The sequence below is a fragment of the Vanrija pseudolonga genome, chromosome 3 (assembly GCF_020906515.1).
Source record: "Vanrija pseudolonga chromosome 3, complete sequence".
Taxonomy (NCBI): domain Eukaryota; kingdom Fungi; phylum Basidiomycota; class Tremellomycetes; order Trichosporonales; family Trichosporonaceae; genus Vanrija; species Vanrija pseudolonga.
In genome coordinates this window covers 2308236-2328904 of record NC_085851.1, presented here as the reverse complement: position 1 = coordinate 2328904, position 20669 = coordinate 2308236, and the positions used below count along the sequence as shown (strand labels likewise).

The window sequence follows — 20669 nt, the reverse complement described above, 5'->3', positions numbered from 1 at the left end:
TTCAAAACACTGCGCTACTGCCCCGCCTGACGCCAAGTCGCCGCTGGATAGGTTGTACACAGCCAAATTCTCGACGTGCGAGCACAGCGTTTCGCACTCGCGCGGGCGCCCAACGTAGTCTGTAGGAGTGGGAAAGGGTCTGGTGGTTCTGTCAGCCTGGCCGGGGACCATGTAGACACACTGCACTCGACACTGGCTGGAGCACACAAAGACGACGGCGCGACAGTTCGGCGTCGAAAGCGTGGGTGCCTTCGAAACCCGCGGCCAACTCGTGTGACATGCAGCCTTCCCGCCGCAATGCACAAGGATACCCACAAAGGAGGCTCCGTTAGCGTCGTCGTCGCGACAAACGGCGGCATCTGGTAATCCTCGCAGGCATCACTGAGGGCTCCCATTTCCTTTAGGTACTGGACGTAGTTGTCGCTGGTGGCGTCGGTTTTGCGGAAGAGAGCATTCGGGCTGTATTCTGAGTCCAGGCGACATTGAAAGGCGTTGGCAGCGATGTCGTTGTAGAAGGCATCCTGTATGTCAGGTTCAGCGCTTTGGACCCATGTGCTCACGTTGCAAACGGCCTGACAGCTTTCTGGGACAGGGTATAACTCATATGGGTCCTGGGCAATACACGCGCGCGCCGGGTCAAGCTTGTTGTTTACGACGCTGGAATCGTAACACGCCGTGACTGAGCGGGCTGTCGTCAGCACGCCGCAGCGGGCGAGGCACTCACTTCCGAGAGCGAGAAACAACACAGTGACGGTGATCATCTTGTGGGAGCGAGTTGGGGTACAGCACGCGGTGCCGCTCACCTCGCTCCTCATATGTATGCACAAGGCGCTCGCTCCAGAGCACAACGTCACATCCGCCTCCGAGCCAGCAATAGCACCAGACCGGTGCCAAGCGCGCGGAAGAGCAAGAATATCAATGGTGGGGCTGGCAGCTAGCCGTTTCATGTGACCTTGCCATCCCAGCGCGGACGGCGAGCCATTTGGCGGACCCACCCCGTGCGTGCCTTCATCTGCCGGCGTCACGTGCTGCGCATACGGTCTCGGGCGACGCTAGTGATGAGTCTCGGAGGCAGAATCTATGCGCGTGCTTCCTCGTGATGCCTTGCGTGCTTGGCTCAGGTGTTGCGGTCTACTGCCGAGGGGCGATTGCAACAGTTGCTTCTGACATCTGGCACGCGTCATGGCACCGACTAGGCACAACCCGAGATTTGGTGAGAGTGATTGACCTCATTTCAGCCCACCTTCGGCGTGACTCGTCGCGGTTCATTTTATCTACTCGGATGCCACCAAGTGAGACAAGTTCATGGCGGAAGCGGATTTATCTCATCTTGAACCCTAAGCCCATGATGTACATGCCCACGACGGCAGCGGCAACCGGGGCAGCATAGACGGGGTTAGTGGCACGCGCCGCCGCGGCTGCTTTCGTCGTTGATGGAAGTATACTTTCCTGAGTGGTTGAGGGGCGCGTTTCTGTCGTCGTCGGCGCCGCCGTCAGGGCGAGGTTCGTGTCTGTCGGCAACGGGAACTGGGTGTACAGCGGCACGTTGGTCGCCGAGTAGCCCATGTCATGGCAGAGGCTGTAGATCTCATCGAGCGTGACCCGGGCCTTGGTCACAGCGCCCGGGGCGTACGACGAGTCGACCGTGTTGGATGATACCAGGCGGCACTGAGCACAAGCTGCGAGCTTGTTGAACCCCTCGACCTGGCGTTAGCTGGGAAGCAACGCGGCGCTCACGCTGCAGAACTGAGGGTACTTCTCACACGGCACCGCGTCGGGCTTCAGACCCGATGCGTAGCAAGCAGGGATCTGGTTGGCCTTCTGGAACACCTGAGTGGAGTTTGCCTCGTAGCAGAGCCACTCGCACGACCGCGGCCGCCCGGTCATGTTCGCGGGTGTCGGGTATGGGCTGCGGTCAGCGCAACTCTGGAGCACGACCCACAGCGGTGGTTCGGTGAGGGCCAAGGTGGCGGTGGGTACGGAGCCATAGTCGACACACGCGGAGTGCAGATCAACGAGCTTAGACTCGGCATCGGCAAACTCATAGCTGCTCCCGTCTTGGGTAGTGTCCAACGGGTACGTGCGGTCCAGGTCGCATTGAAGGCAGTTGGTGAACTTGTTGGTGTAATCGGTCTGCCACGTCAGCCGAAGCGGGTGGTGAGGGAATGGTACAGCACCCACCGTGCAGATGGTCGAGCAGGTTGAAGTGTTGCTCGCCGAGGCTGGTTCACAATTCCGTACGGAGTGCGCCACCATGCCGTTGCACGTATCCCGCGGGGTAGAGCAGTCCGCCTGGGCGGCTGCGAACGCTGGAAGTCAGCACAGCCGGAAGCTCGCACCCACGTATCAGTGCAGTGAAGGTGAGAATGGTGAGCAGCATGGCGGTGGGGTGCGCGTTCCTCCTTCCTTCACGAAGTGTTTATACAAGCACAATATCGGACGTCCGTACCTGAACCAGGTCAGAAGACCATTTGTGAAACGCACAGTCTTGGCACCTTCACCGCCTCATTGCTGCCCACCGCGGGTGGGCAACGGGAACTCTGTGGAACGTGTGCAGGGACTCCATACAGAAGGCACACGCCGGCGATGACTCATGAGGAACGTCGTCTTGGGACTGACTCGAGGGCCAGGGCGCGCAGCTGCGGAGCTGTACCCGGCAGTGTGGCAGACGTCTGGTGCTCACCTGGCAGTAACCCTTCCCGTTGATGTCCCCTCGCCTCTCAGGTATACTTTGAGATCATTTCGTCCTCGTATGGGAACTGCTCAAAGCAGTGGCCCGCACAGCTAACAGCGGCTTTGGGCCCGCACGTTGCCTGTCATACACCCGTAAGCGCGAAGGTCAGCGGGACCGCGAAGGCCAGTATGTGCCGGTGTGATCAGACAGGTCAATGGGAAGGCAGAGGAAACCAAGGCATGATTGGGAGAGCATGAGCAAACAACGAGTGGATCATGGTGGGTAAACAAACTCAAGCAGGCCAGACGCGCCGTGTTGAGGAACTTGACTGCGCCCTCGGCGCGCGGTGACGCCCCCGCCAGCGATCGGACGGCGTCCAGCCTCGCTGCTGCCTGCCTGGCGGCCAGTTTCTAGCGATTCTTAGCAAGTTTCGCTAGCACAGTGGTAAGATGACGGGGAAAATGATTCAAACCGCTTCAGAGGCCATTGGTAAGGCCCTTGAGCCGCGGGCCGGCTGTGATACCGCCCGGTTGTGGGTAGGCCTATGATGCCCCGTCCTGTGTTCCATTTTGTATGGGAATCGCCAACGCGTGCAGTTTCTTACTGGGCCAACCCTGCTCCTTGTGCTCCATAGAGTAGACAGTCAGAGTGGTTGGAGACCTGCCTCTTGACTCGAGAACGACGATAGCTAGCTGCTCCCACTCTCTCACTCATCCTGCTTGACCACACACGTCGATCAGGTCTTGCGCCCTTGAAATGCACCTGACGCTCCTATGCACTTCTCAGAGCTCAATGTTTTCATTGGTTTGGAGTGGAAGACAGACGAACACCACCTCGCCGTTACAAAAGCAGCGGATAACTACCTCTCTGGCGCGTCGATATGGACTTGGGATTAATGCAAAAAGAGTGAACCGCTCTCTTTTTGTTTCCCCTTGGTTTTTACTTTTGGCCAACTTGGTAATGTAACGTGTGTGTTTTTTGTACCCCCCCGTGGGATTCGATCCCTTGACCCAACACTTTTTGTTCCAGACGGCCTAGTTGCTAGGTGACCTGCCCACTTGGCTAGACCGTCGGTGAAAGAAATCACTCGCGAGCCATTATGTCTGTGCGCCGCCACCGCCCCTTGCGTCACCCGGGTCAGTCACAACGAGTACCACCTGCACCAAACTGTTCGATATACACCGATTCATGAGGATTATTCATGAGGATTTCGGTCTCGTCGAGGCTGCGAGAGAGAGCTCTTCTTGGAGCACTGACTGCTGGTGGGTCCCCCACTGCTTGCTGTAGCTGCGCCAGATGCGCGGGCTCAGGCCAAACGCCTCGTGTTCGGCACTCCGGCAAATTAACTGACTTTGAGGTCACTCCCAATTCCCGTCGGGAAGTCTGGACGATCTGCGAGGGCGTCGATATCATGCCCCCCGTCCCCGAGCTTCAGCAAGTTTCCCTAGCACAGTGGTTAGAAACCGGGCAAAGGATTATCACGGGACCCCTTGGACGTGTAAGGGTTGGCGTATAACGTGTGCGTCGCAGATGAGGGATGACCACTTCCCTTGACTGGACACACCACCTATATGATGCCCCCTCCACTTGTGTCTTCCTTTTGAACCCCTCCCATCTGCGGAGCTGCATGTGTAGTGGTGGCGACGATGACGGCGATGACGCAAAGTGTTTCACTACAGTGGGTGGCGTGCACAGCTCCCGTATGCGACGTACCCGACGCCAGCGAGCACACAAGGGCCGCGGCGCAACACCCCGGCGCCCCAGCACCCGCGCACGGACCCATCATCCCACTCGCGGCTGATTTCTTTTCAAGGGCGGTCTAGCCAAGTCGGTTGCAGAACGACTATAAGCATCGGTGACGCTAGCCGCCCCCAAAAATGTTGGATCACGGTTCGAATCTCACGGGGTATCATTCAAAAAACTCAAAAACATACAAAGTTAGAAAAGGGAACACAACAAAAAGCGGGCAACCCTTTTGTCACCGGGGGTCAAAGGCGCATCGATGGGTGTGGTGTCACGAACAGATGGCGCATGAGTTGACTATGTATCTGTGCCAGGAGGTGGGTGGCCCTCTGTCGGGGCGAGACAACAGCCACAGAACATATCTTCACTATTCACTTGCGCTGAATGAGAAAAATCGTCGTGCACAGCGGTGGGCATCATAGTGCGGGTGGCATCACGGTCGGCCAGCCTCAGTTGGACGGAAAAACACACAAACCGGCCATTGAAGTGAATTAATCATTTGCCCAGCATTTTACAACTGTGCCAACGAAACTTGCACAGAACTGCGCCAGTGGACGCATCACGACCCAAGCCGGGCGCTGGCAGCGTTCAAAGACGGGCGCAAAAGGAAGAGACGGGGCATCATTCATGGCACGCACACACATCAGGCCGAGTTTCGGAACGTGGGTGGTTCAAGTCCACAGTGCCGTGTTGCGCTCGCTGCGCTAGCCTGCAGGGCGGCAATAATCATTTTCCCAGGTCCTTACCACTGTGCTAGTGGAACTTGTTTCTCTCGAGCAGAGAACAGCGTGACATCGCGATTACGCCCTCCCTCCTCCCTCCACTCCCGGGCCCACCTCACCTCCCCACCTCTACAATCACCAACACGACGCCCCTCCTCACCGCACAGAGTTATAAATCGTGTCCCTCACACGCGCGATGAACTCGTCCTCGCTCTCCCCCAGCTGGTAATGCACCCCCTTGGGCCCGTAAACAAGGTATCCGCCCGCGTCGCCAGGAATCTCAGGATGTGCGGCCGCGACGGCGGGGAACCGCTCCAGCGCGGTGGCGAGGGTTTCGGCGGGATACGTGCCAGGAAGAGGGGGGTACGTCTTCATCCCGTCTGCGTCGTCAGCTTGCCCCTGCGTATGCCGCTCACAGCTCGCCACGACAACCTCGTACGGCGCGCCCCCGTTCTTGTCCAGCCGCTGCCACCCCTTCACGCAGCACCACACACACGTGAGGTACATCAAATACCGCCACGACTCGTGCATCGCGCGCACGAGGCGCGAGTTGGGCCGCACGATCAGGTTCTTCGGAGTAAAGTCGTACCACACATTCAGGTCGCCGCCGTAGCCTGAGCTGCGGATGATGTTGATGATGCCTGGGCGTGGCGTCAGCGGAGCCACCCCACGCAACCCACGCACGTCGTTTCGTCGCCTTGAAGTCCCACCCCCACACCTCCTTGGTCAGCACGAAGCGCTTGTACTTTGCCTTGTCGGCGCAGAACGCCTCGCACCACTGCTCAAGAGGCCGGCTCTTCGCCTCAGTGTTGCCCAGCTCGTCCGCGGCAAACTTGTGCACCCGCCCGTCGAGCAACCACGGCGCGTTGCCCAGCTCGCGCAGCTCCTCCACGCGCTCGGCCCACGCCTTCCCCTCCGCCGAGCTCGCAGCCACGCGCGAAAACTTGTCTTCCCCCGGGCCGCCGTACGACCAGTGGTGCGTGCCCCGCAGTGCCGGCTCGCCGGCCGGCAGCGCCCACACGTGCAGGTTCGCCCTGTTGCCGCGCGGCGGGCTCGCGTCGATCGTCAAGGAAAAGTCCTGGATCGTGACTGTTTCAGAGTATCGCTCCTCGCGCCAGCTCTCGCCGACCTTGACCTGGCGCGTGTGCCACCGCGTCTCGGTGTGCGAGCCTGGGCGTGGCGTCAGTGGGTGGGTCGGCGCACGACGCACCGACGATGCCGAACCCGCCCTCGGGCCTATCCGCCGCGTGTGAGCAGATGAAGTTGCGTAGGAGCACCGCTACGACGCCGTCAGGACCGTCCTACCGCCACCACCCACGATCGCTCAACTTCCCGTCCCACGACTGCGTCTCCTGCGAGCTGTAGCTGTACTTGGTGACGACCTCTGCGACAGTGGCGCGCTCGGCGTCCGTGACGGGTGGCTCCGCGGTGGGTGGGGCACTCGCGCCGTGCTCGACGTCCTGCGAGATGAGGGGCGGTGGCGGTATCTCTGGCAGCGCGGGGCCGGGCTGGTGTCGCGCCGCTGGCGGGCCGTCGTCCCTGCGCAGCTCGCTCGGGCCTGCAGCGGAGGTGTACGGGGGCACGAGGTCCTCGTCGGGCGTGTCCGCCTGCGAGGGGCCCGAGTCGACCTTGTCGCTGGTGTCTGCCTTCTTCAGTCCGTCGTCGCTCATCGTCAGTGGTATGTGGGCGATGCAGTCTCACCAGTACTGCTTGCCTTTAACTGGCCAGAACGGATCGGCGCTGTGCACGCAATCACGCGCTCAGATCTACATGCGTTGTCTTGGCAACTTGACAGCCGCCACCATCGCGAGCACAAACGATCCGCGCAGAGGCGTCACGCACAACACGGGCGTTATCTGCCTGCTGCCTGGGTGCATCACATCCGCCACACGCCACAGCTTTGACCTCGCCAATCTGGCTGGGGAGATTGAACGGAGATTGGGGATAGCGATCACGTGCAACTCGCGTGGTAAGGGGCCTATTGAATAAAATTTAGGCCTGTAAATCTCTGGCGCTCCTATTACGACCCTCCACCTTGCTTGCACCTCTCGGCATCATTGTCCTGTCGGTTGTTTACTTTTTCTCGGTCAACGTCCAACCCAGCCAATCTGACCCCGCGCGCGCAGCGCCCTCGCCCTGATCTATTCATTCAAGGTAAAAGAGCCAAGAGGGCAACAGGCCACAAACATGAGGTTCGCGCGGCGCCGCGCGCCGCGTGAACATACGACTTTGAGCCAGCCGGAGCGCCACGGCGCCACGGCGCCACCGCAGCAGGGATGGACAAGTGGGCCGAGTGATGGACCGGGGCAGACGAGGCAGACGAGCTGCAGCTGCCTACGAGGACCTCGAAATGTCAGCTGGACGCGTTCTGTCTGCTGGTTTGCTGGCTGCTTTGCCATGGCGCTTGCAGGCTCCAGCCTCGTCGGTTGCCCGCCGCTCTGAATGCCGCGCCAGTCGGTCTGTCCTGCACCCACCCCCGCATGCATTCTTCATCTCAGACAGACAGCAGCAGCAAGCAGCAAGCAGCTGTCAACATCGCGTCGTGTCTCACTCTTGTTTGTGCATAGCAGTAACGGCGACAGCGACAGCGACAACGACGAGCAGCCAGTTCCAACGGCCCTGCCCTTGTACGCACTCCTCCTAATCTACCATTGTCGACCGTGTGACCCGATCGAATCGACCACAACCGGCCCAACTCAGCCCAAACTCGCACGCTCCACCCCCGCAGCCAGCCAAGACCATGCCGCGCTCGCCGCGCACCCCGCCGCCCGTCTCGGCGCCCCTCATGTCCATTTCGTCGCCCTACGGTGCCGACAGCATCCACGCACCGCACGGACACGAAGAGGTAAGTGATGAGGCGGCGGCGGCGGCGGCGTAGAGAGAAGTCACCCTGGGCCAAAGTCTCGCACGCCGGTTTGTGCTCGTGCCTCGCGACAAGCATCTCTGCAGCAGCAGCAGCTGCTGCTGCTGCTGCACAAACAGGCTATCCAGAGTCAACGTAAACTGGCAAGAGCCGAGCCAAACACAATCCAGTCCCTGCAAGCAGCCCACTAGTGCATCGGCGCGCGCATCAGGCGACCGCCGGCCCCCACATGCACCACTCAGGTGCACTCAATCGCACTTGGCCGGATCCGTTGCCCGCTCGCAACACCGCTTGGTAGCTGCTTGCTGCTACTTCTTGCTCCCTAGTTCCCATCTCACCTCTTCTCTCCTCCCCATCATCATCTCCATCAACAACACTAACACACGCACAAGTACGAGCTCGGCCCGTCTCCCACGCACGCATACCTCGCCGACGGCAACTACAACCACAACAACGGCAACAACCCGTTCAGGACGCCAAACCACTCCAACCCAGGCCTCATGGAGAAGGACCACCACGAGCTGCAAGGGCTCCCCCGCGAGGGCGCCCTGCGCGAGCGATACCCCGAAGAGTACCCGAGCTACGACTCGGACCGCAACCTTTTTGAGACGTCAGGCGGCAACAGCGGCTCGCCTGGCAGCTCGGGGCTCAGGAACGGCCGGTACGACGAGTCGGGCAAGCAGAAGAGGAGTAAGCGCTGGCTCTGGATCCTGCTGGGCCTGCTCGCGCTTCTCGCTATTGGCCTCGGCGTCGGTCTCGGCGTCGGCCTGACGAGGAACAAGAAGAGCAACGGCAGCAGCGGCAGCTCGGGCAGCAACGGCGGCAGCGGCGGTGGCGCGCCTGGCCCGGCTGCCAGCGGCTCCGACAACATCCCGGGCGTTCCCAACCAGGTCTCGCCTGGCGCTGGCTCGGGCACCAACGGCTCGATCGTGACGACTGACCGCGGCGTCAACTTTACCTATGTCAACAACTTTGGCGGCAAGTGGGCGCAGGACCCGGACAACCCGTACAAGGTGGGTGTGGGCGGGCGCGGGGCGATAGCTGACGGGCGTAGGTTTCCGGCCAGGCCCAGTCGTGGACGCCGTCTCTGCTTGATGAGTGGAAGTGGGGTACCGACATTGTCCGCGGTGTCAACCTCGGCGGCTGGCTCGTCACTGAGCGTGAGTGTGTGGGTGGTCGAGCACGACTGACCTCTCAGCCTTCATCTGCCCTGCCCTGTACGAGAAGTACCAGAACGTGACGCCCAACGCGTTCGACGAGTACACCCTGTCGCAGGCAATGGGCGCAAACCTCGCCACGGAGATGGAGCAGCACTACGCTACCTTCATCACCGAGCAGGACTTTGCCGAGATTGCTGCTGCCGGTCTCAACTGGGTGCGTATCCCCATCGGCTACTGGGCCGTCGACACCGAGTTTGGCGAGCCGTTCCTCAAGGGCGTGTCGTGGACCTACTTCCTCAAGGCTATCGACTGGGCGAGGAAGTACGGCCTCCGTATCGTCATGGACTTCCACGGTCTCCCAGGCTCGCAGAACGGTTGGAACCACTCGGGCAAGGTCGGCCCCATCAACTGGATGCACGGCGTCATGGGCATTGCCAACGCCCAGCGCTCGCTCGAGTACATGCGTTCCATGATCCAGTACATCTCCCAGCCGGGCATCAAGGAGGTCGTCCCTGTCTTTGGTCTTGTCAACGAGGTTCTCATGTCAACCGTTGGCCAGGACGTCATGGGCACGTTGTAAGTGGCAGCGGGTCTATGCGCCAGAACACAGCTCACCGCCCTTTCCCCAGCTACTACCACGCCTACTCGATGATCCGCAACATGACCGGCTATGGTGACGGCAACGGCCCCATCCTGGCCGTGCACGACGGCTTTGTGGGCCCCAAGCAGTGGCCCGCGTTCCTCAACGGCGCCGACCGCCTCGCCTTGGACCAGCACCCGTACATTGCCTTTGAGCAGTCTTTCACCGACTCGATGAGCACGAACTGGCAAAAGGCATGCGCGTGGGGTGGCGGAACCAACGACACGCAGACCGACTGGGGAATCATCCTCGGCGGCGAGTGGTCGATCGCATGGAACGACTGCGGCAAGTGGCTCCTCGGCGTCAACTCTCCGCCGACCTACCCCGGCAACTGCGCCCCGTACGACCAGTGGATGAACTACAACGCGACGTTCAAGGCCGATCTCATGAACATGGCCCTGGCGACCATGGACTCGCTGCAGAACTGGATCTTCTGGACCTGGAAGATTGGAAACTCGACAGAGCTCGGCTACTCGTCCTCTCCGTTCTGGCACTACCAGCTCGGCCTCAAGGAGGGCTGGCTCCCCGCTGACCCTCGCGTCGCCGGTGGCTTCTGCCAGGCGCACGGCTTCTGCCCCGGCTGCTCGCAGTTTGGCGGCACATTCCCCGCCTCTGCGATCGGCAAGGGCCCCGCGACGCCGACCATCTTTGCGCCGCAGCTCTCCGTGTTCGGCGCCTGGCCGCCCACGGCGCTGGGCGGTATCGGTGTCCCGTCAGCCTCGCAGACGATGCACAGCGACCAGATTGCGCTCCTCCCCACCCTCACCCAGACGGGCAAACCCATCACGCTCCCTACCCCCACGCACGCCGCCAAGGCGACCATCGGTAACGGTTGGGCGTTCCCCAACGACAAGGTCGGCGCGTATGTCACCGTCGCCGGGTGCAACTACCCCGACGAGTACTACGCCGCTGCTGGCACTGCCGGCGCCAGCACCTGGACCGGCGTCCCTATCCCCACCGCAAGGTGTACTGGCGCTTAAGTTACCCCTAACCTGACACTCTCCCTTCTCTCCATCCCCCACCCGAACTCTCTCCCTAATCTATTGGACATTTGTATACCAGCTAGAGTACCGCATTGCAATGTCACACGGACAGTTGCGCGTACTATTATCGGAAGGATCATTGCAAGTGGTATGTATATGTGCGACATGTATTACACTTGGAATTGGACGTTGAGGGGGTCGTGCGGTGTGGTAGTACGGGTCTGGATCGACTGCTGACCAGCCGACAATACCAACCACAGAGCGTTCGTATACGTATGGATCACAACTTATGCGCTCGTGTCACGGAGGTGGGGAGCGCCCGGGTGGCTGAGGGGGACCGTCTCGCCGTAGCCGTCGTTGGGGTTCTCCGAGCCGCCGAGGTTGTGGAGGGGGAGGACGTCGTCGCGGGGGATACGGGGGCTGAATGGCTCGAACGACTCGGGGGTGATGAGGGCGGGGTAGTACTGCCTGTAGCCCCACCAGGCGCCGAGGACGCCGATGACCGCGCCGGCGATCACGTCGGTCGGGTGGTGGCGGTAGTCCATGGTACGCGAGATGGCAATGAGCGACGCGCACGAGATCGGCGCGAGCAGGAGCCACGACTTGAATGTGTACCCCTTGTTGTTGTACGTCTTGAGCTTGGCCGCGGCGTACAGGAACAGGTACCACATGCCGCACCATGCAAAGGACGAGTGGCCCGACGGGAACGAGCGGAAGCCGTCCTTGAGCAGGTCGGTGCGCGTGCACACTGTCCACGAGGTGAGCTGGTGCGTCGGGTTGGACGTGAGCGTCTCGGGCAGCTGGCAGCGGTCGAAGAGGTCGGGGCGGGCGCGGCCGGCCGTGATCTGCGAGCGAGCGCGTCAGCGCGAGCGTGCGGGCGCGCGAGCTTTGCTTCTCTGCGGCCAACCCACCTTGAGGATATCAGTGAAGGTCACTGTAAGACCAAGCGACAGCACGAGGCCAAGGATACCGTTGTGCGCGTCCCAGAACGAGCGGCGCGCGGCGCTAGGCGTGCATGTCAGCGGCTACTCTCTGTTGTTGTTGCGCACGCGCCACTACTCACGCAGTCAGGACAATGATAACGGCCGGCACGACGGCGCACAGCACGCCAAGCAGCCACACGGGCACGCGCTCCTTCACCGCATACGGGTGCGCGAGGCTCGTGTCGTTGACGTCGAACAGGCGGCGGTAGCCGTCGATGCGGTCGACGAGGTAGAACGCGCCCTGTGGGGTGTGAGCATTGGGTGTCGTGTGGGGTGGGTCTGTCGCAGAGTGCGACAGCGGGAATAGCGTGATGTTGTGTTGCGTGCCGCGCTAAGGCGGCGGTGCCCCCCGCCAGTGGTGCGGCGACAACAACGACCCCGCCGTCGCTGTCGCCGTCACACGAGCGCTCGGCATCCATCCACCAGCTTGTTCGCCGCCGGCGTGCTCGCTCCGCTCGCCCACTCACCCAAAGCACGATCGTCAGCACCCAGTCGGGGAGATAACTCCAGAACACGCGCCAGCGCCACGGACGCTGCTGGCCGCCTCGGAATCCCCCCATATTCGTCGCGTTCGTCGTCTGCTGCGAGTTCGCCCCGGCGAGCGGCAGCTGGGTCTTGGATGAGGACTGCACGGTGGGAGAGTTGGTGTGGATGGGCGTGTAAGAGTGCGGGCGTGAGTTGATGTCGAACGACAAAGACGTGTTGGGCGATCCAGTGTTGTTCTCCGTCGTGTGACGATCAATGCGAGCGAGCGACCACCGGCGAAAATGAAATTCGGCAGGAATGGGTGCTGGCTTCTCCCCGCGCGCCTGAAGCAAAACACAAACGAGGGTTTATTTTGGACAGCATTATGCACAGCGGTGCACGGCATAATGCACGACAAGTGAAACCGCGCGCACGAGCAAAGCAGTGACGACGAGCACGCCCCCAGTAATGCCACCGACGACGCGTCGAGCACGCAGGCTCATATGCGTGTCTGTCGCGATGATGCGAGGTAATGATCCGCAGCATCACAGTCGCCGCAACGATGTTGTTGCCGCTGGAAGTGCAGTGGCCCTGCTGCTCCTCGTACCCGCCCGCCTGCCCGCCCCCGCGTAGCGGCACCCCACCCTGTAAACATAAAACCAGGGTCCGGAGGAGGCAGGCGGCAAGGCCGATTCGAGGCCGGTTCCAGTGACTTAAGCCGCTCCTCACCCGCTCGCCGCGCGCGCGACGACGCGACAGGCGACGACGACGACGACAAGCACCACTGCACCACCCAACTGGTTCGGTTACCACTCCTGGCGATCGACCCCTCCCCCTGCTGCGCGCCGTGACTGACACGCTGCGGCAACAGCCATCGTCGTTGCTTGGCTCTGGCCAGATTCCCACAGCTAAAACAACAGCTGGAACCACTCAACTGTCGTCTGTCTCTTGGATCTCTTGCTTGGCTCGTTGCTCGAACGCCACCTCCACCAACAAACCAAACACCAACACCAACTCACCACCACCCACACCACCATGTCCCTCCCCACGTCCGGCGCAAACGACGACGGCGCGCCCGCGCCCCTCCTCGACATCGACCCGACCGACCAGCCTGCCCCCGCGGCCGCAGCGCCCACGCGCGCCGGCGCCGACCTCGCCCTCGAGCAGGTCATCCAAAGGACTAACCCCCAGGCGGCGGCGCCGCTGCAGTACCAGGTGGCCGGGCACCAGAACGTCATGAGCGATGAGAGCGGGAGCTTGGTGATCAAGGTAAGTGCGGGCGAGCAGCGAGCAGCCGCAGGCTGCGAGTGCGGCGGAGCGATGCGACCTTCCTTCCTTCCTCTTGCTCTGCCGCGCCGAGCCGAGCGGCGTCCGTCACCCGCCTTCTGTTGCCGCGACTAACCCCACCCCCAGCCCGGATCCCCGCGCGAAGTCGCCTTCTACCACCTCGTCGCCGGCGCGCCGCGCAAAGAGCCCGTGTCCAACCTCGAGCAGTTCCTCCCCAAGTTCTACGGCACGCTCCAGCTCTCTGGGCAGGTTGGCCCCAGCGGGTCGGTGCAGGCTGTTGAGGGGGCCGAGAATGAGCCGGAGGTGAGTCGTGCGAGCGGCGAGCGCGGAGCGCGAGCCGCCAGGACGGAGGGAGGGAAGTGCAGTGAGATGCCGTGAGATGCTGGGCGAGCGTATCGCCTCACTTGGGTGGTACCGCTGCGCGCGAGCATCTCCCCGCAGCATGACCGACACGCTCTCCTTCTCTGCTGGCGTTTTGCTGTTGGCCGTACCGTACCCTTGCACGGTCATCACCATCAGCCCTCGACAGCTCGCTGACGCTCGCTTCCTTCCTTAGAACGTCGTCCTCGAGAACCTCGCGTACCCGTTCACGCGCCCCAACATCCTCGACGCCAAGCTTGGCACTGCGCTCCACGGGCCCGATGCGAGCGAGGAGAAGGCCGCGCGGATGGTCAAGAAGGCCGAGGAGACGACGTCGGGGGCTACGGGCTTGAGGTGGACTGGATCGCAGGTAAGTTGGCGTCGGCGTCAGTAGCTGTTCGTCCCGCGCTTACGCCCCAGACCTGGCACGAGGCGTCGCAGACGTTCATCCAGACGCCGCGCGAGTACGGGTACAACCTGACGCGGGAGGGCTTCCCGGGCGCGCTGGTGCGCTACTTCCCCCTCCCGACCGACGAGGTGCCGCATATCCCGCAGCCGGGCGTGGTGGAGGTGCGCGAGCCGTACACTGCGCACGCGCTGCCTCCGGCACTGACGGCGCGTGTGCTCTCGTACATTGACGAGGAAGTGGGCCGGATCGAGGCGGCGCTCGCCAAGGTCGAGCTGCGCGCCGTCGGCATGTCCGTGCTCATCGTGTACGAGGGCGACGCGTCGGTCCTCGGCAACGCGCTGGACCGGTACGAGGCCGCGCGTGTCTCGCGCGCTGCCAAGGGCCTCGCGCGCGGGCACGACAGCGACGACGACGACGACCTCGGCGAGGACTCGGAGAGCGTCGACAGCGACGACACGGACGAGTACGCTTCCGGCGACGACGCCGAGCCGTACTCTGCCAAGGCGGACGCGCGCGCCGCCAAGAAGGCGCCTGCGCTCACCGTCAAGCTCATCGACTTTGCGCATACCTGGATGGCCAAGGGCGAGGGCGCCGACCAGGGCGTGCTCAAGGGCATTGCGACGCTGCGCGCGCTCCTCCAGGGCCGCCTGCGCGAGGTGCAGGCCTGGATCGAGGTCAACGACCCCAAGGACGCCAAGGTCGTCCGCGAGCTCATTGCCGACCGCGAGGCCGCTGCTGGCGGCTCGGCGGCTGCGCCCGCGCCAGAGGACAAGCACAAGCACCACTTCCACTTGTTTGGAAAGCACCACAACAAGTAGATCTAGAATGTTGTAAATTGCCTGCATGAATATGGGATACAACGACACTTGATAGATGATATGGCACAACAGAGATACAAATGTGTAGTGTGCACACTACTGCACAACACAGGCGCCGCGCTCAATCTCGTCAATGTCGCGCCACCATAGGCGCGTGGGCGTCGACCCGCGGCGGCCAGAGACCTCGCCGCCCGACCCGCGGCGCTTGTTCTCGCCGTTCTCGCGGGCGTCGCGCCACTGTTTCGGCGCAGCGACCTTGCGCCACGCCCAGAATGTCTTGATGACAGGCAGTGCGGCGACCTCGGCGCGCGAGTAGGTGAACGGCAGCGCCTGGTAGTCGTCCCAGCCCTCGCGCGCGCGCGTCTTGTACTGGATCTCGGGGTATATTTCGGGTGTGAGCCTGTGGCAGTCGACGAGGCACAGTGCCGCGTCCGGGTCCCGCCCGTGCTTGTTGAGAAAGGCGCGCACGAGGGCGTTGTCCGCCTCGGTGCCGTCTGCCTCGAGGCGCGCCAGGCGTGGGAGGCTGGTCACGAGGGTGGACAGCGCCTGTGTCGTGACGTGCTTTGCCGAGCCGATGCGCAGCTCAACGAGCTGGCTAATGACAAGCGGCGAACCGGGGCACGCGCCAGGGATGAGCTCGTACAGCATCCGGTCGCACACGCCGCCATATCTGCCTGTACCTTCGAGGTCGAGGCGCTCAATCTTGGGCATGGAGCGGACCAGCCGGGCGAGCGTCGGCGGCGGGTCAATGTAGAAGACGGCCTCGAGGTTGGCCGCCTCAAACATGCGCATCTCGGGCACGTGGCCGACGAGTAGGTCAATGGCCTCGGTCGTGAGGTTGGTGCAGCTAGAGATGACGAGGTGGCGGAGGGGGCTCGGGCGGCCGTCCAGCGCGTCAATGTACTCCTTGATGTCGTCATGGGCCAGCCAGCGACATCCGAGGAGGTCGAGCGTGTGGAGGTTGGGCAGCGTCGCGAGCTTTTGGAGTAGGTGATTGGTAGTCGCTGCAGGCAGGCCAGAGATACGCAGCGACTTGAGTGCGGCGCGCTGCTGGGCGTTCAGGCGCGCGATGAACGCTTCGACATCGAGAAACTCGAGAGACCAGCAGCGCGACACGTCGAGCTCCTCGAGCCCGTCGACATTGTCAGCGACGGTGGCGAGGAGGTGGCTGAGGTGCAGGCGCGATCCCTTGAGGTTGAGCTTCTTGAGGCCCGGCGAGATCTGCACGACGGCGATGATGTCGGGCGTCGTGATGCCGTGCGCGCCACGGAGGTCGAGGGTGGTCAGCGATGAGAAGCTGGGGCTCAGCCGCGGGATGGGGTAGCTGTCGGTGCTCCACAGATCGAGAAGGTCGCGCCCGGTCAGCGACGACCCAGGTAGCGTCTCCATGCCCTGGCATGTGAGCGTGCGGACGAATGCGCGCGAGTGGCGCAGGATCTGCCGCATCGTCGCCGGGTGGAGCTTGCCAGCAAAGGCAGTCAGGTCAAAGTTTGCCCACAGCTGGCCGTCGTAGACCAGCGATCGCCACTCTTTGGAAACCTGAGGGGGTGGTGTTAGAGGCATGATAGCAACGGGTGGCGGCCACTCAGCGACGGGCACCAAGTGCCGCCTTGTCCCACGCTACGGTACTCACCCGACTCAACCGGATCAGCTCCCTCCGCCCGCCATTCTCTCCCTCGAGGCGGGCGCCCGCGCCACTGGCCTTCCAGCCGCTTAGGAGAGCCTTGAAGACGGCGACCTTGAGTTCACGGGGCAGCATCGTGGAGAAAAGGTCGACCTTGACGGCTTCCGGGACAGCGCGGTACGACAGCGTGCCCCATACCAGCTCGTCGGTGCCGACAGGCGCCGTCGCCTCTGGAGCGTGCGCGCGCACGCCGGCAGACGAGACGACGACGGAGAACGGGCGGGGCTGGAGGGGCTGTGGCTCGACCTGAGTCAAGCTAAGCCCTGCCAGCCCGAGCGTGCTCCGCCGGCGCAGGCCCTGCCCGCGGGGCCGGAAGAGCTTGTGACGCTGTTGTTGTTGTTGCTGCTGCTGTTGCTCCATGTTGCCGTCGTCTGGTGGTGGTGGGAACGAGCGAAGCACCGGGCTCGAGGCCGCGCTCGACGTCGACGCAGCAGGTGAGATGGCAAACGAAGTGAAGAAGGACGAGGTCGAGTCAGTCATCGAGCCCGAGTTGGTGCGGGCACGCGGGCGGAGCGTCGACCGTAGCCTGGACATGGGGGAGGGATCAGCCTCGAGCGTCACGGCTGCTGCTGCAGGCGTCGCGGAGCCGGTGCCGGGCGCCGCGCCCTCGTCCTCCCCCCGGCGGAAGAGGCGCTTGGACGAGTCCAGCCGCCTGCGAACAGCGGCACTGAGCGAAGCCGAGCCAGACCGCGAGCGCGAGCTCGTCGTCGACATGGACGTCGACGACGCAGGGGACGAGTCGTCGTCGATGTCCCCTGTCCCCCCCGGCGCCGAGGTGGGCGAGTAGAGCGGCGCAAACGTCTGCGCGGGCAGCTGGGGCGGGGGCGACGCGACGCGGGCGGGCGCGGGCGGCGGCGGCGGGGTGAGCACGCCTCGCGGCAGCGTGCCCTGCTGTGGGCTGTGCGAGCTCTCGCCGCGGTGCTCGCTAGCGTCGTCGTCGAGCTCGAAGCCGTCCCCGCGCCACAGGCCATACGAGTTACTGAACCCGTCGCGGAAGGCATGCTCCTCCTCCGGCTCGGCGAGGCGCGCCTTCCCGCGCGCGAGGGAGCGGAAGAGCGCCGGTGTCGGCGGGGTAGCGAGCGGCGGGCTCTCGCCTACCCCGGAGGCGCCGGGGGCGAGGTGGCCGCTGTACAGCTGTGGAGGGGACAGGCTCGAGCCGTACCCCAGCTCTGGGGGGCTGAGGGACAGATGGCTCAGGTCGAGCTCGTCGCTCGATGGCGGGGCACGCGTGCGCGATGGTGGGCGGCTGCCCACCGGCGTGGGGATGCGCATTGGTGCGCTGGCCATGGTGTGAAGGTGCTGGCGATGGTGAGAGAGAGAGAGAGGACAATGGAAGATATGCGATGATGGCTTGCCCGCGCGAGTGGACGCCTGCCTGCGCGCGAGATGGATCTGGTCACGAGGGTTGAATGGCGATAAGGCAGGTGGCGAGAGGTGGTGGCTAGTGGGTGGTGGCGGCGACTTTGATGGCTGCTGTGATGGGAGTGAGGGAGGGAGCAAGGGAGAGGGAGTACAAGAACAACAAGAGCAAGAGATACAGCGGCGGCGCTGCTGCAACTTTTTCTTGCTCGTTGTCTTGTCGATTTGTGCCGTCGAGAAGGGGGAGGGGATATTGAGTCTGTTGTTCGGTCTTTGTGGTTGAGAGCAGCGGCGGGCGAGAGGCAGCAGTCGAGCGGAGTGGGAGTCTGCGTACGTCATTCAACATGGACGGTTTAGGAAACTAGTGCCTGGCGCATTATGGAGGTGGGCGGGCGGCACACACAAATACTTCTCAGCGGCACAAGGGCCCGTGGTGCTGCTGCATGCTGTTGCATCCTTGGGCCACGCTCTGCCGTTATAGCCATTTCTGGCACTGCGCTCGATCACGCACGATTAGGTTGGACACTGCCAATGGTTAAGAGTTGGCGATTGCTGGAATCCCTGGCGCGCCTTGGTGAGTGAGACTGGTGCGACACATTGTCCAGACCACTACACCTCCCCTACACTTTTGCCAGAGTGGAACAGTGTGCATGATGCAGATGCAATCTCTACTCGAGGCAGCGGTTCGGTGCCTAGAGCCTCCCCGCCTCCTCCTCCCTCCCGCCTAGATACTTCCCCTAGAAGCTTACATGAAGCTCTTCTGGCCGCGGCGAGCCATCTGGACATGCGTGTCAGCACACTTTCACACAACACCCACGCCAATCACTCACCTCGACAACCTTCCAGCCGTTGGTGAGCTCGTTGTCGATCTCGGCCTCGACACGCGTAAGCACCATGGCGTAGCGGCACTGCTCGACGGCGTTCTCGTCGCCAACAACGTTCTCGCCCGTCTTGGCGTTCTTGAACAGGAGAACCTCCTGCGACGCAAACGAAATGACAAACACGGGCACGTCGTTCTCGAGCAGCTTGCCAGACACAATGTCGACGTGCTTGATGTCCATAATCTTCGACTCGGACACGAGGCCCTGCTTGACGTACTGGCCCATCGTAGCCCAGAGCACGTTGAAGGTCGCCTCGCCGCACCACTGCTTGAGCGACTCGCGGTCCGCACTCAAGTAGGCGTCGACAACCTCTGGCACAATGTACTCGCGGAGCTCGCGGGTGAAGCCGTCAATGTTGAAGTCGGGGTCAATCTCGCGGATCGTGCGGATGACCTTGGCCGTCTCGTTCTCGTCAAACCAGCCGGCAATTGTCGACGTGACCGAGCGGAGCGTCTCGACAGCGGGCGACTCGGACTCGTAGTAGTTTTCCCTCAAGCGCTGGTACGTGGGGTGCGAGGTGAGCCAGTGGAGGCGCGAGGTCGTGGGCTCCTTCTCAGAGCTAAGCACGAGGGCTTCTCCGGCGCTGAGCAAAGTCAGTCACGAGTCTCCAGGGGGTACGAATGACCCGCTCGCAGTCCCAGGCGAGTGCCAAGGACTCGCTCGCTCGCTCGCTCCCACTCACTCCGGGTTGGCGGCGACACGCTTGGTCGTCTTGCCGGCCTTCAACAACCGCGCCTCACGGCGCTTTCGTCGCTCCTCCTTCTCCGTGTAACCGCCGTAGCGGGCCGCGCCACCGCTAGCATCGTCGAACGCCTCCTCGAACGACGACGCAATCGCCTTGTAGGCCGCCGTGTCGCGCACCGGGGCCGTCGCGCGGTCGGCAAACGCGCTCACAGAGTTCGAGTACCGCGCCAGCGCCTTGAGCACCTCCGAGTCGTTGAGCGCCTGGCTCACCGCGTCCTGCATCGAGATACCGGCCTTCTTGAGGTCGGCGGCGGCCTGCGCGAGACGGGGGTTCTCCTTCATGAGGTTTGCGATCTGGCCTTGTCAGCTCCGCCATGTTGCTGCAAGCAAGCTCTGTATCTCGCCCTCCCCACTCACCCTGGTCCGCTCGTACACGTCGCGCGCCTTCTTCATGGCGGCCGAGTCGGCGAGCTTGTCGACGTCACCCTGGAGCTGCTTGACGTTGCTCTGCCAGCCCTGGTTCTTGTGGATCTCTTCCCTAAACACGCGGAGGAAGACCTGGAACGGCGACTGGGGCGGTCCGTGGTCGTCGTCGTCGGCGCTCGACTTGCGCTTCTCCTCCTTCTTCTTGCCGGCGCCGGCAGCGTCGTCCGTCTTGTCCTTTGCGTCGTCGGTGGCTTTTTCCTTGGACTCGTTGAGGCGGACCGACGTGCTCGACAGCGGACGCATGAAGCTGCCTGCTGGGCGGGCGACAGCGGGGAGCGCTGCGCGCCTGCCCTGCAGAGGTGCGCGGAGAGCTTGAAGACTCGCTGCCCTTGGCTTCATGGTGGTGTGGTTGTGTTTTAATGGACGGCGGTGTGGAAAGTGGTGGATACTTTGTGATGGCGCCGTCGACTTTTGCTTTGGTTTGCCGAATGAGCCGCTGGCCGCTGCAGGTCAGACCCGCACACCGCC

The 20669-nt window shown here is 62.9% G+C and overlaps 6 protein-coding genes across 6 annotated transcripts; 2 read left to right on the top strand and 4 right to left on the bottom strand.

The window, feature by feature from the left end:
• Positions 1-1320: 1320 nt before the first annotated feature.
• Positions 1321-6809, bottom strand: LOC62_03G004487 (uncharacterized protein; the record flags this gene model as incomplete). Its single annotated transcript, XM_062771005.1, has 8 exons — positions 1321-1704; positions 1738-1909; positions 1943-2133; positions 5329-5519; positions 5556-5780; positions 5824-6309; positions 6350-6418; positions 6458-6809. 8 exons carry the CDS (start codon positions 6807-6809, stop codon positions 1321-1323), a joined length of 2070 nt encoding a protein of 689 aa, XP_062626989.1.
• An 857-nt stretch (positions 6810-7666) lies between these two features.
• Positions 7667-10782, top strand: exgD_0 (putative glucan 1,3-beta-glucosidase D; the record flags this gene model as incomplete). Its single annotated transcript, XM_062771004.1, has 5 exons — positions 7667-7984; positions 8395-9015; positions 9057-9162; positions 9201-9738; positions 9792-10782. Exons 1-5 carry the CDS (start codon positions 7880-7882, stop codon positions 10780-10782), a joined length of 2361 nt encoding a protein of 786 aa, XP_062626988.1. The 5' UTR covers positions 7667-7879.
• On the bottom strand, positions 10239-12452 carry dpp1 (putative diacylglycerol pyrophosphate phosphatase 1). Its single transcript, XM_062771003.1, has 4 exons — positions 12236-12452; positions 11849-12009; positions 11697-11790; positions 10239-11630 (listed from the first exon to the last, which is right to left on the bottom strand). Exons 1-4 carry the CDS (start codon positions 12326-12328, stop codon positions 11073-11075), a joined length of 906 nt encoding a protein of 301 aa, XP_062626987.1. The 5' UTR covers positions 12329-12452; the 3' UTR covers positions 10239-11072.
• Positions 12453-13084: 632 nt separating this feature from the next.
• ARG82 (Inositol polyphosphate multikinase) lies at positions 13085-15116 on the top strand. The gene is made up of 4 exons (XM_062771002.1): positions 13085-13502; positions 13647-13823; positions 14077-14250; positions 14301-15116. The coding sequence occupies exons 1-4, from the start codon at positions 13269-13271 to the stop codon at positions 15105-15107; spliced, it is 1392 nt and encodes a 463-aa protein (XP_062626986.1). The 5' UTR covers positions 13085-13268; the 3' UTR covers positions 15108-15116.
• A 10-nt stretch (positions 15117-15126) lies between these two features.
• On the bottom strand, positions 15127-18078 carry Skp2 (S-phase kinase-associated protein 2; the record flags this gene model as incomplete). The annotated part of the gene is made up of 2 exons (XM_062771001.1): positions 15127-16646; positions 16741-18078. 2 exons carry the CDS (start codon positions 18076-18078, stop codon positions 15204-15206), a joined length of 2781 nt encoding a protein of 926 aa, XP_062626985.1. The 3' UTR covers positions 15127-15203.
• Positions 18079-18779: 701 nt separating this feature from the next.
• tim44 (Mitochondrial import inner membrane translocase subunit tim44) lies at positions 18780-20593 on the bottom strand. The gene is made up of 4 exons (XM_062771000.1): positions 20133-20593; positions 19714-20069; positions 18981-19614; positions 18780-18928 (listed from the first exon to the last, which is right to left on the bottom strand). The coding sequence occupies exons 1-4, from the start codon at positions 20538-20540 to the stop codon at positions 18896-18898; spliced, it is 1431 nt and encodes a 476-aa protein (XP_062626984.1). The 5' UTR covers positions 20541-20593; the 3' UTR covers positions 18780-18895.
• Positions 20594-20669: the final 76 nt, after the last annotated feature.

Coding starts and splice junctions, on each gene's coding strand:
- dpp1 (XM_062771003.1), bottom strand. CDS start 12,328: ATGGGGGGATTCCGAGGCGGCCAGCAGCGTCCGTGGCGCTGGCGCGTG. Junction 12,010..12,235: donor TGCTGACGATCGTGCTTTGG/GTGAGTGGGCGA, acceptor CACACCCCACAG/GGCGCGTTCTACCTCGTCGA. Junction 11,631..11,696: donor CCTTCACTGATATCCTCAAG/GTGGGTTGGCCG, acceptor GCTCGCTCGCAG/ATCACGGCCGGCCGCGCCCG.
- ARG82 (XM_062771002.1), top strand. CDS start 13,269: ATGTCCCTCCCCACGTCCGGCGCAAACGACGACGGCGCGCCCGCGCCC. Junction 13,503..13,646: donor GCGGGAGCTTGGTGATCAAG/GTAAGTGCGGGC, acceptor CCCCACCCCCAG/CCCGGATCCCCGCGCGAAGT. Junction 14,251..14,300: donor TGAGGTGGACTGGATCGCAG/GTAAGTTGGCGT, acceptor CTTACGCCCCAG/ACCTGGCACGAGGCGTCGCA.
- tim44 (XM_062771000.1), bottom strand. CDS start 20,540: ATGAAGCCAAGGGCAGCGAGTCTTCAAGCTCTCCGCGCACCTCTGCAG. Junction 20,070..20,132: donor ACGTGTACGAGCGGACCAGG/GTGAGTGGGGAG, acceptor TGACAAGGCCAG/ATCGCAAACCTCATGAAGGA. Junction 18,929..18,980: donor ACGGCTGGAAGGTTGTCGAG/GTGAGTGATTGG, acceptor ACGCATGTCCAG/ATGGCTCGCCGCGGCCAGAA.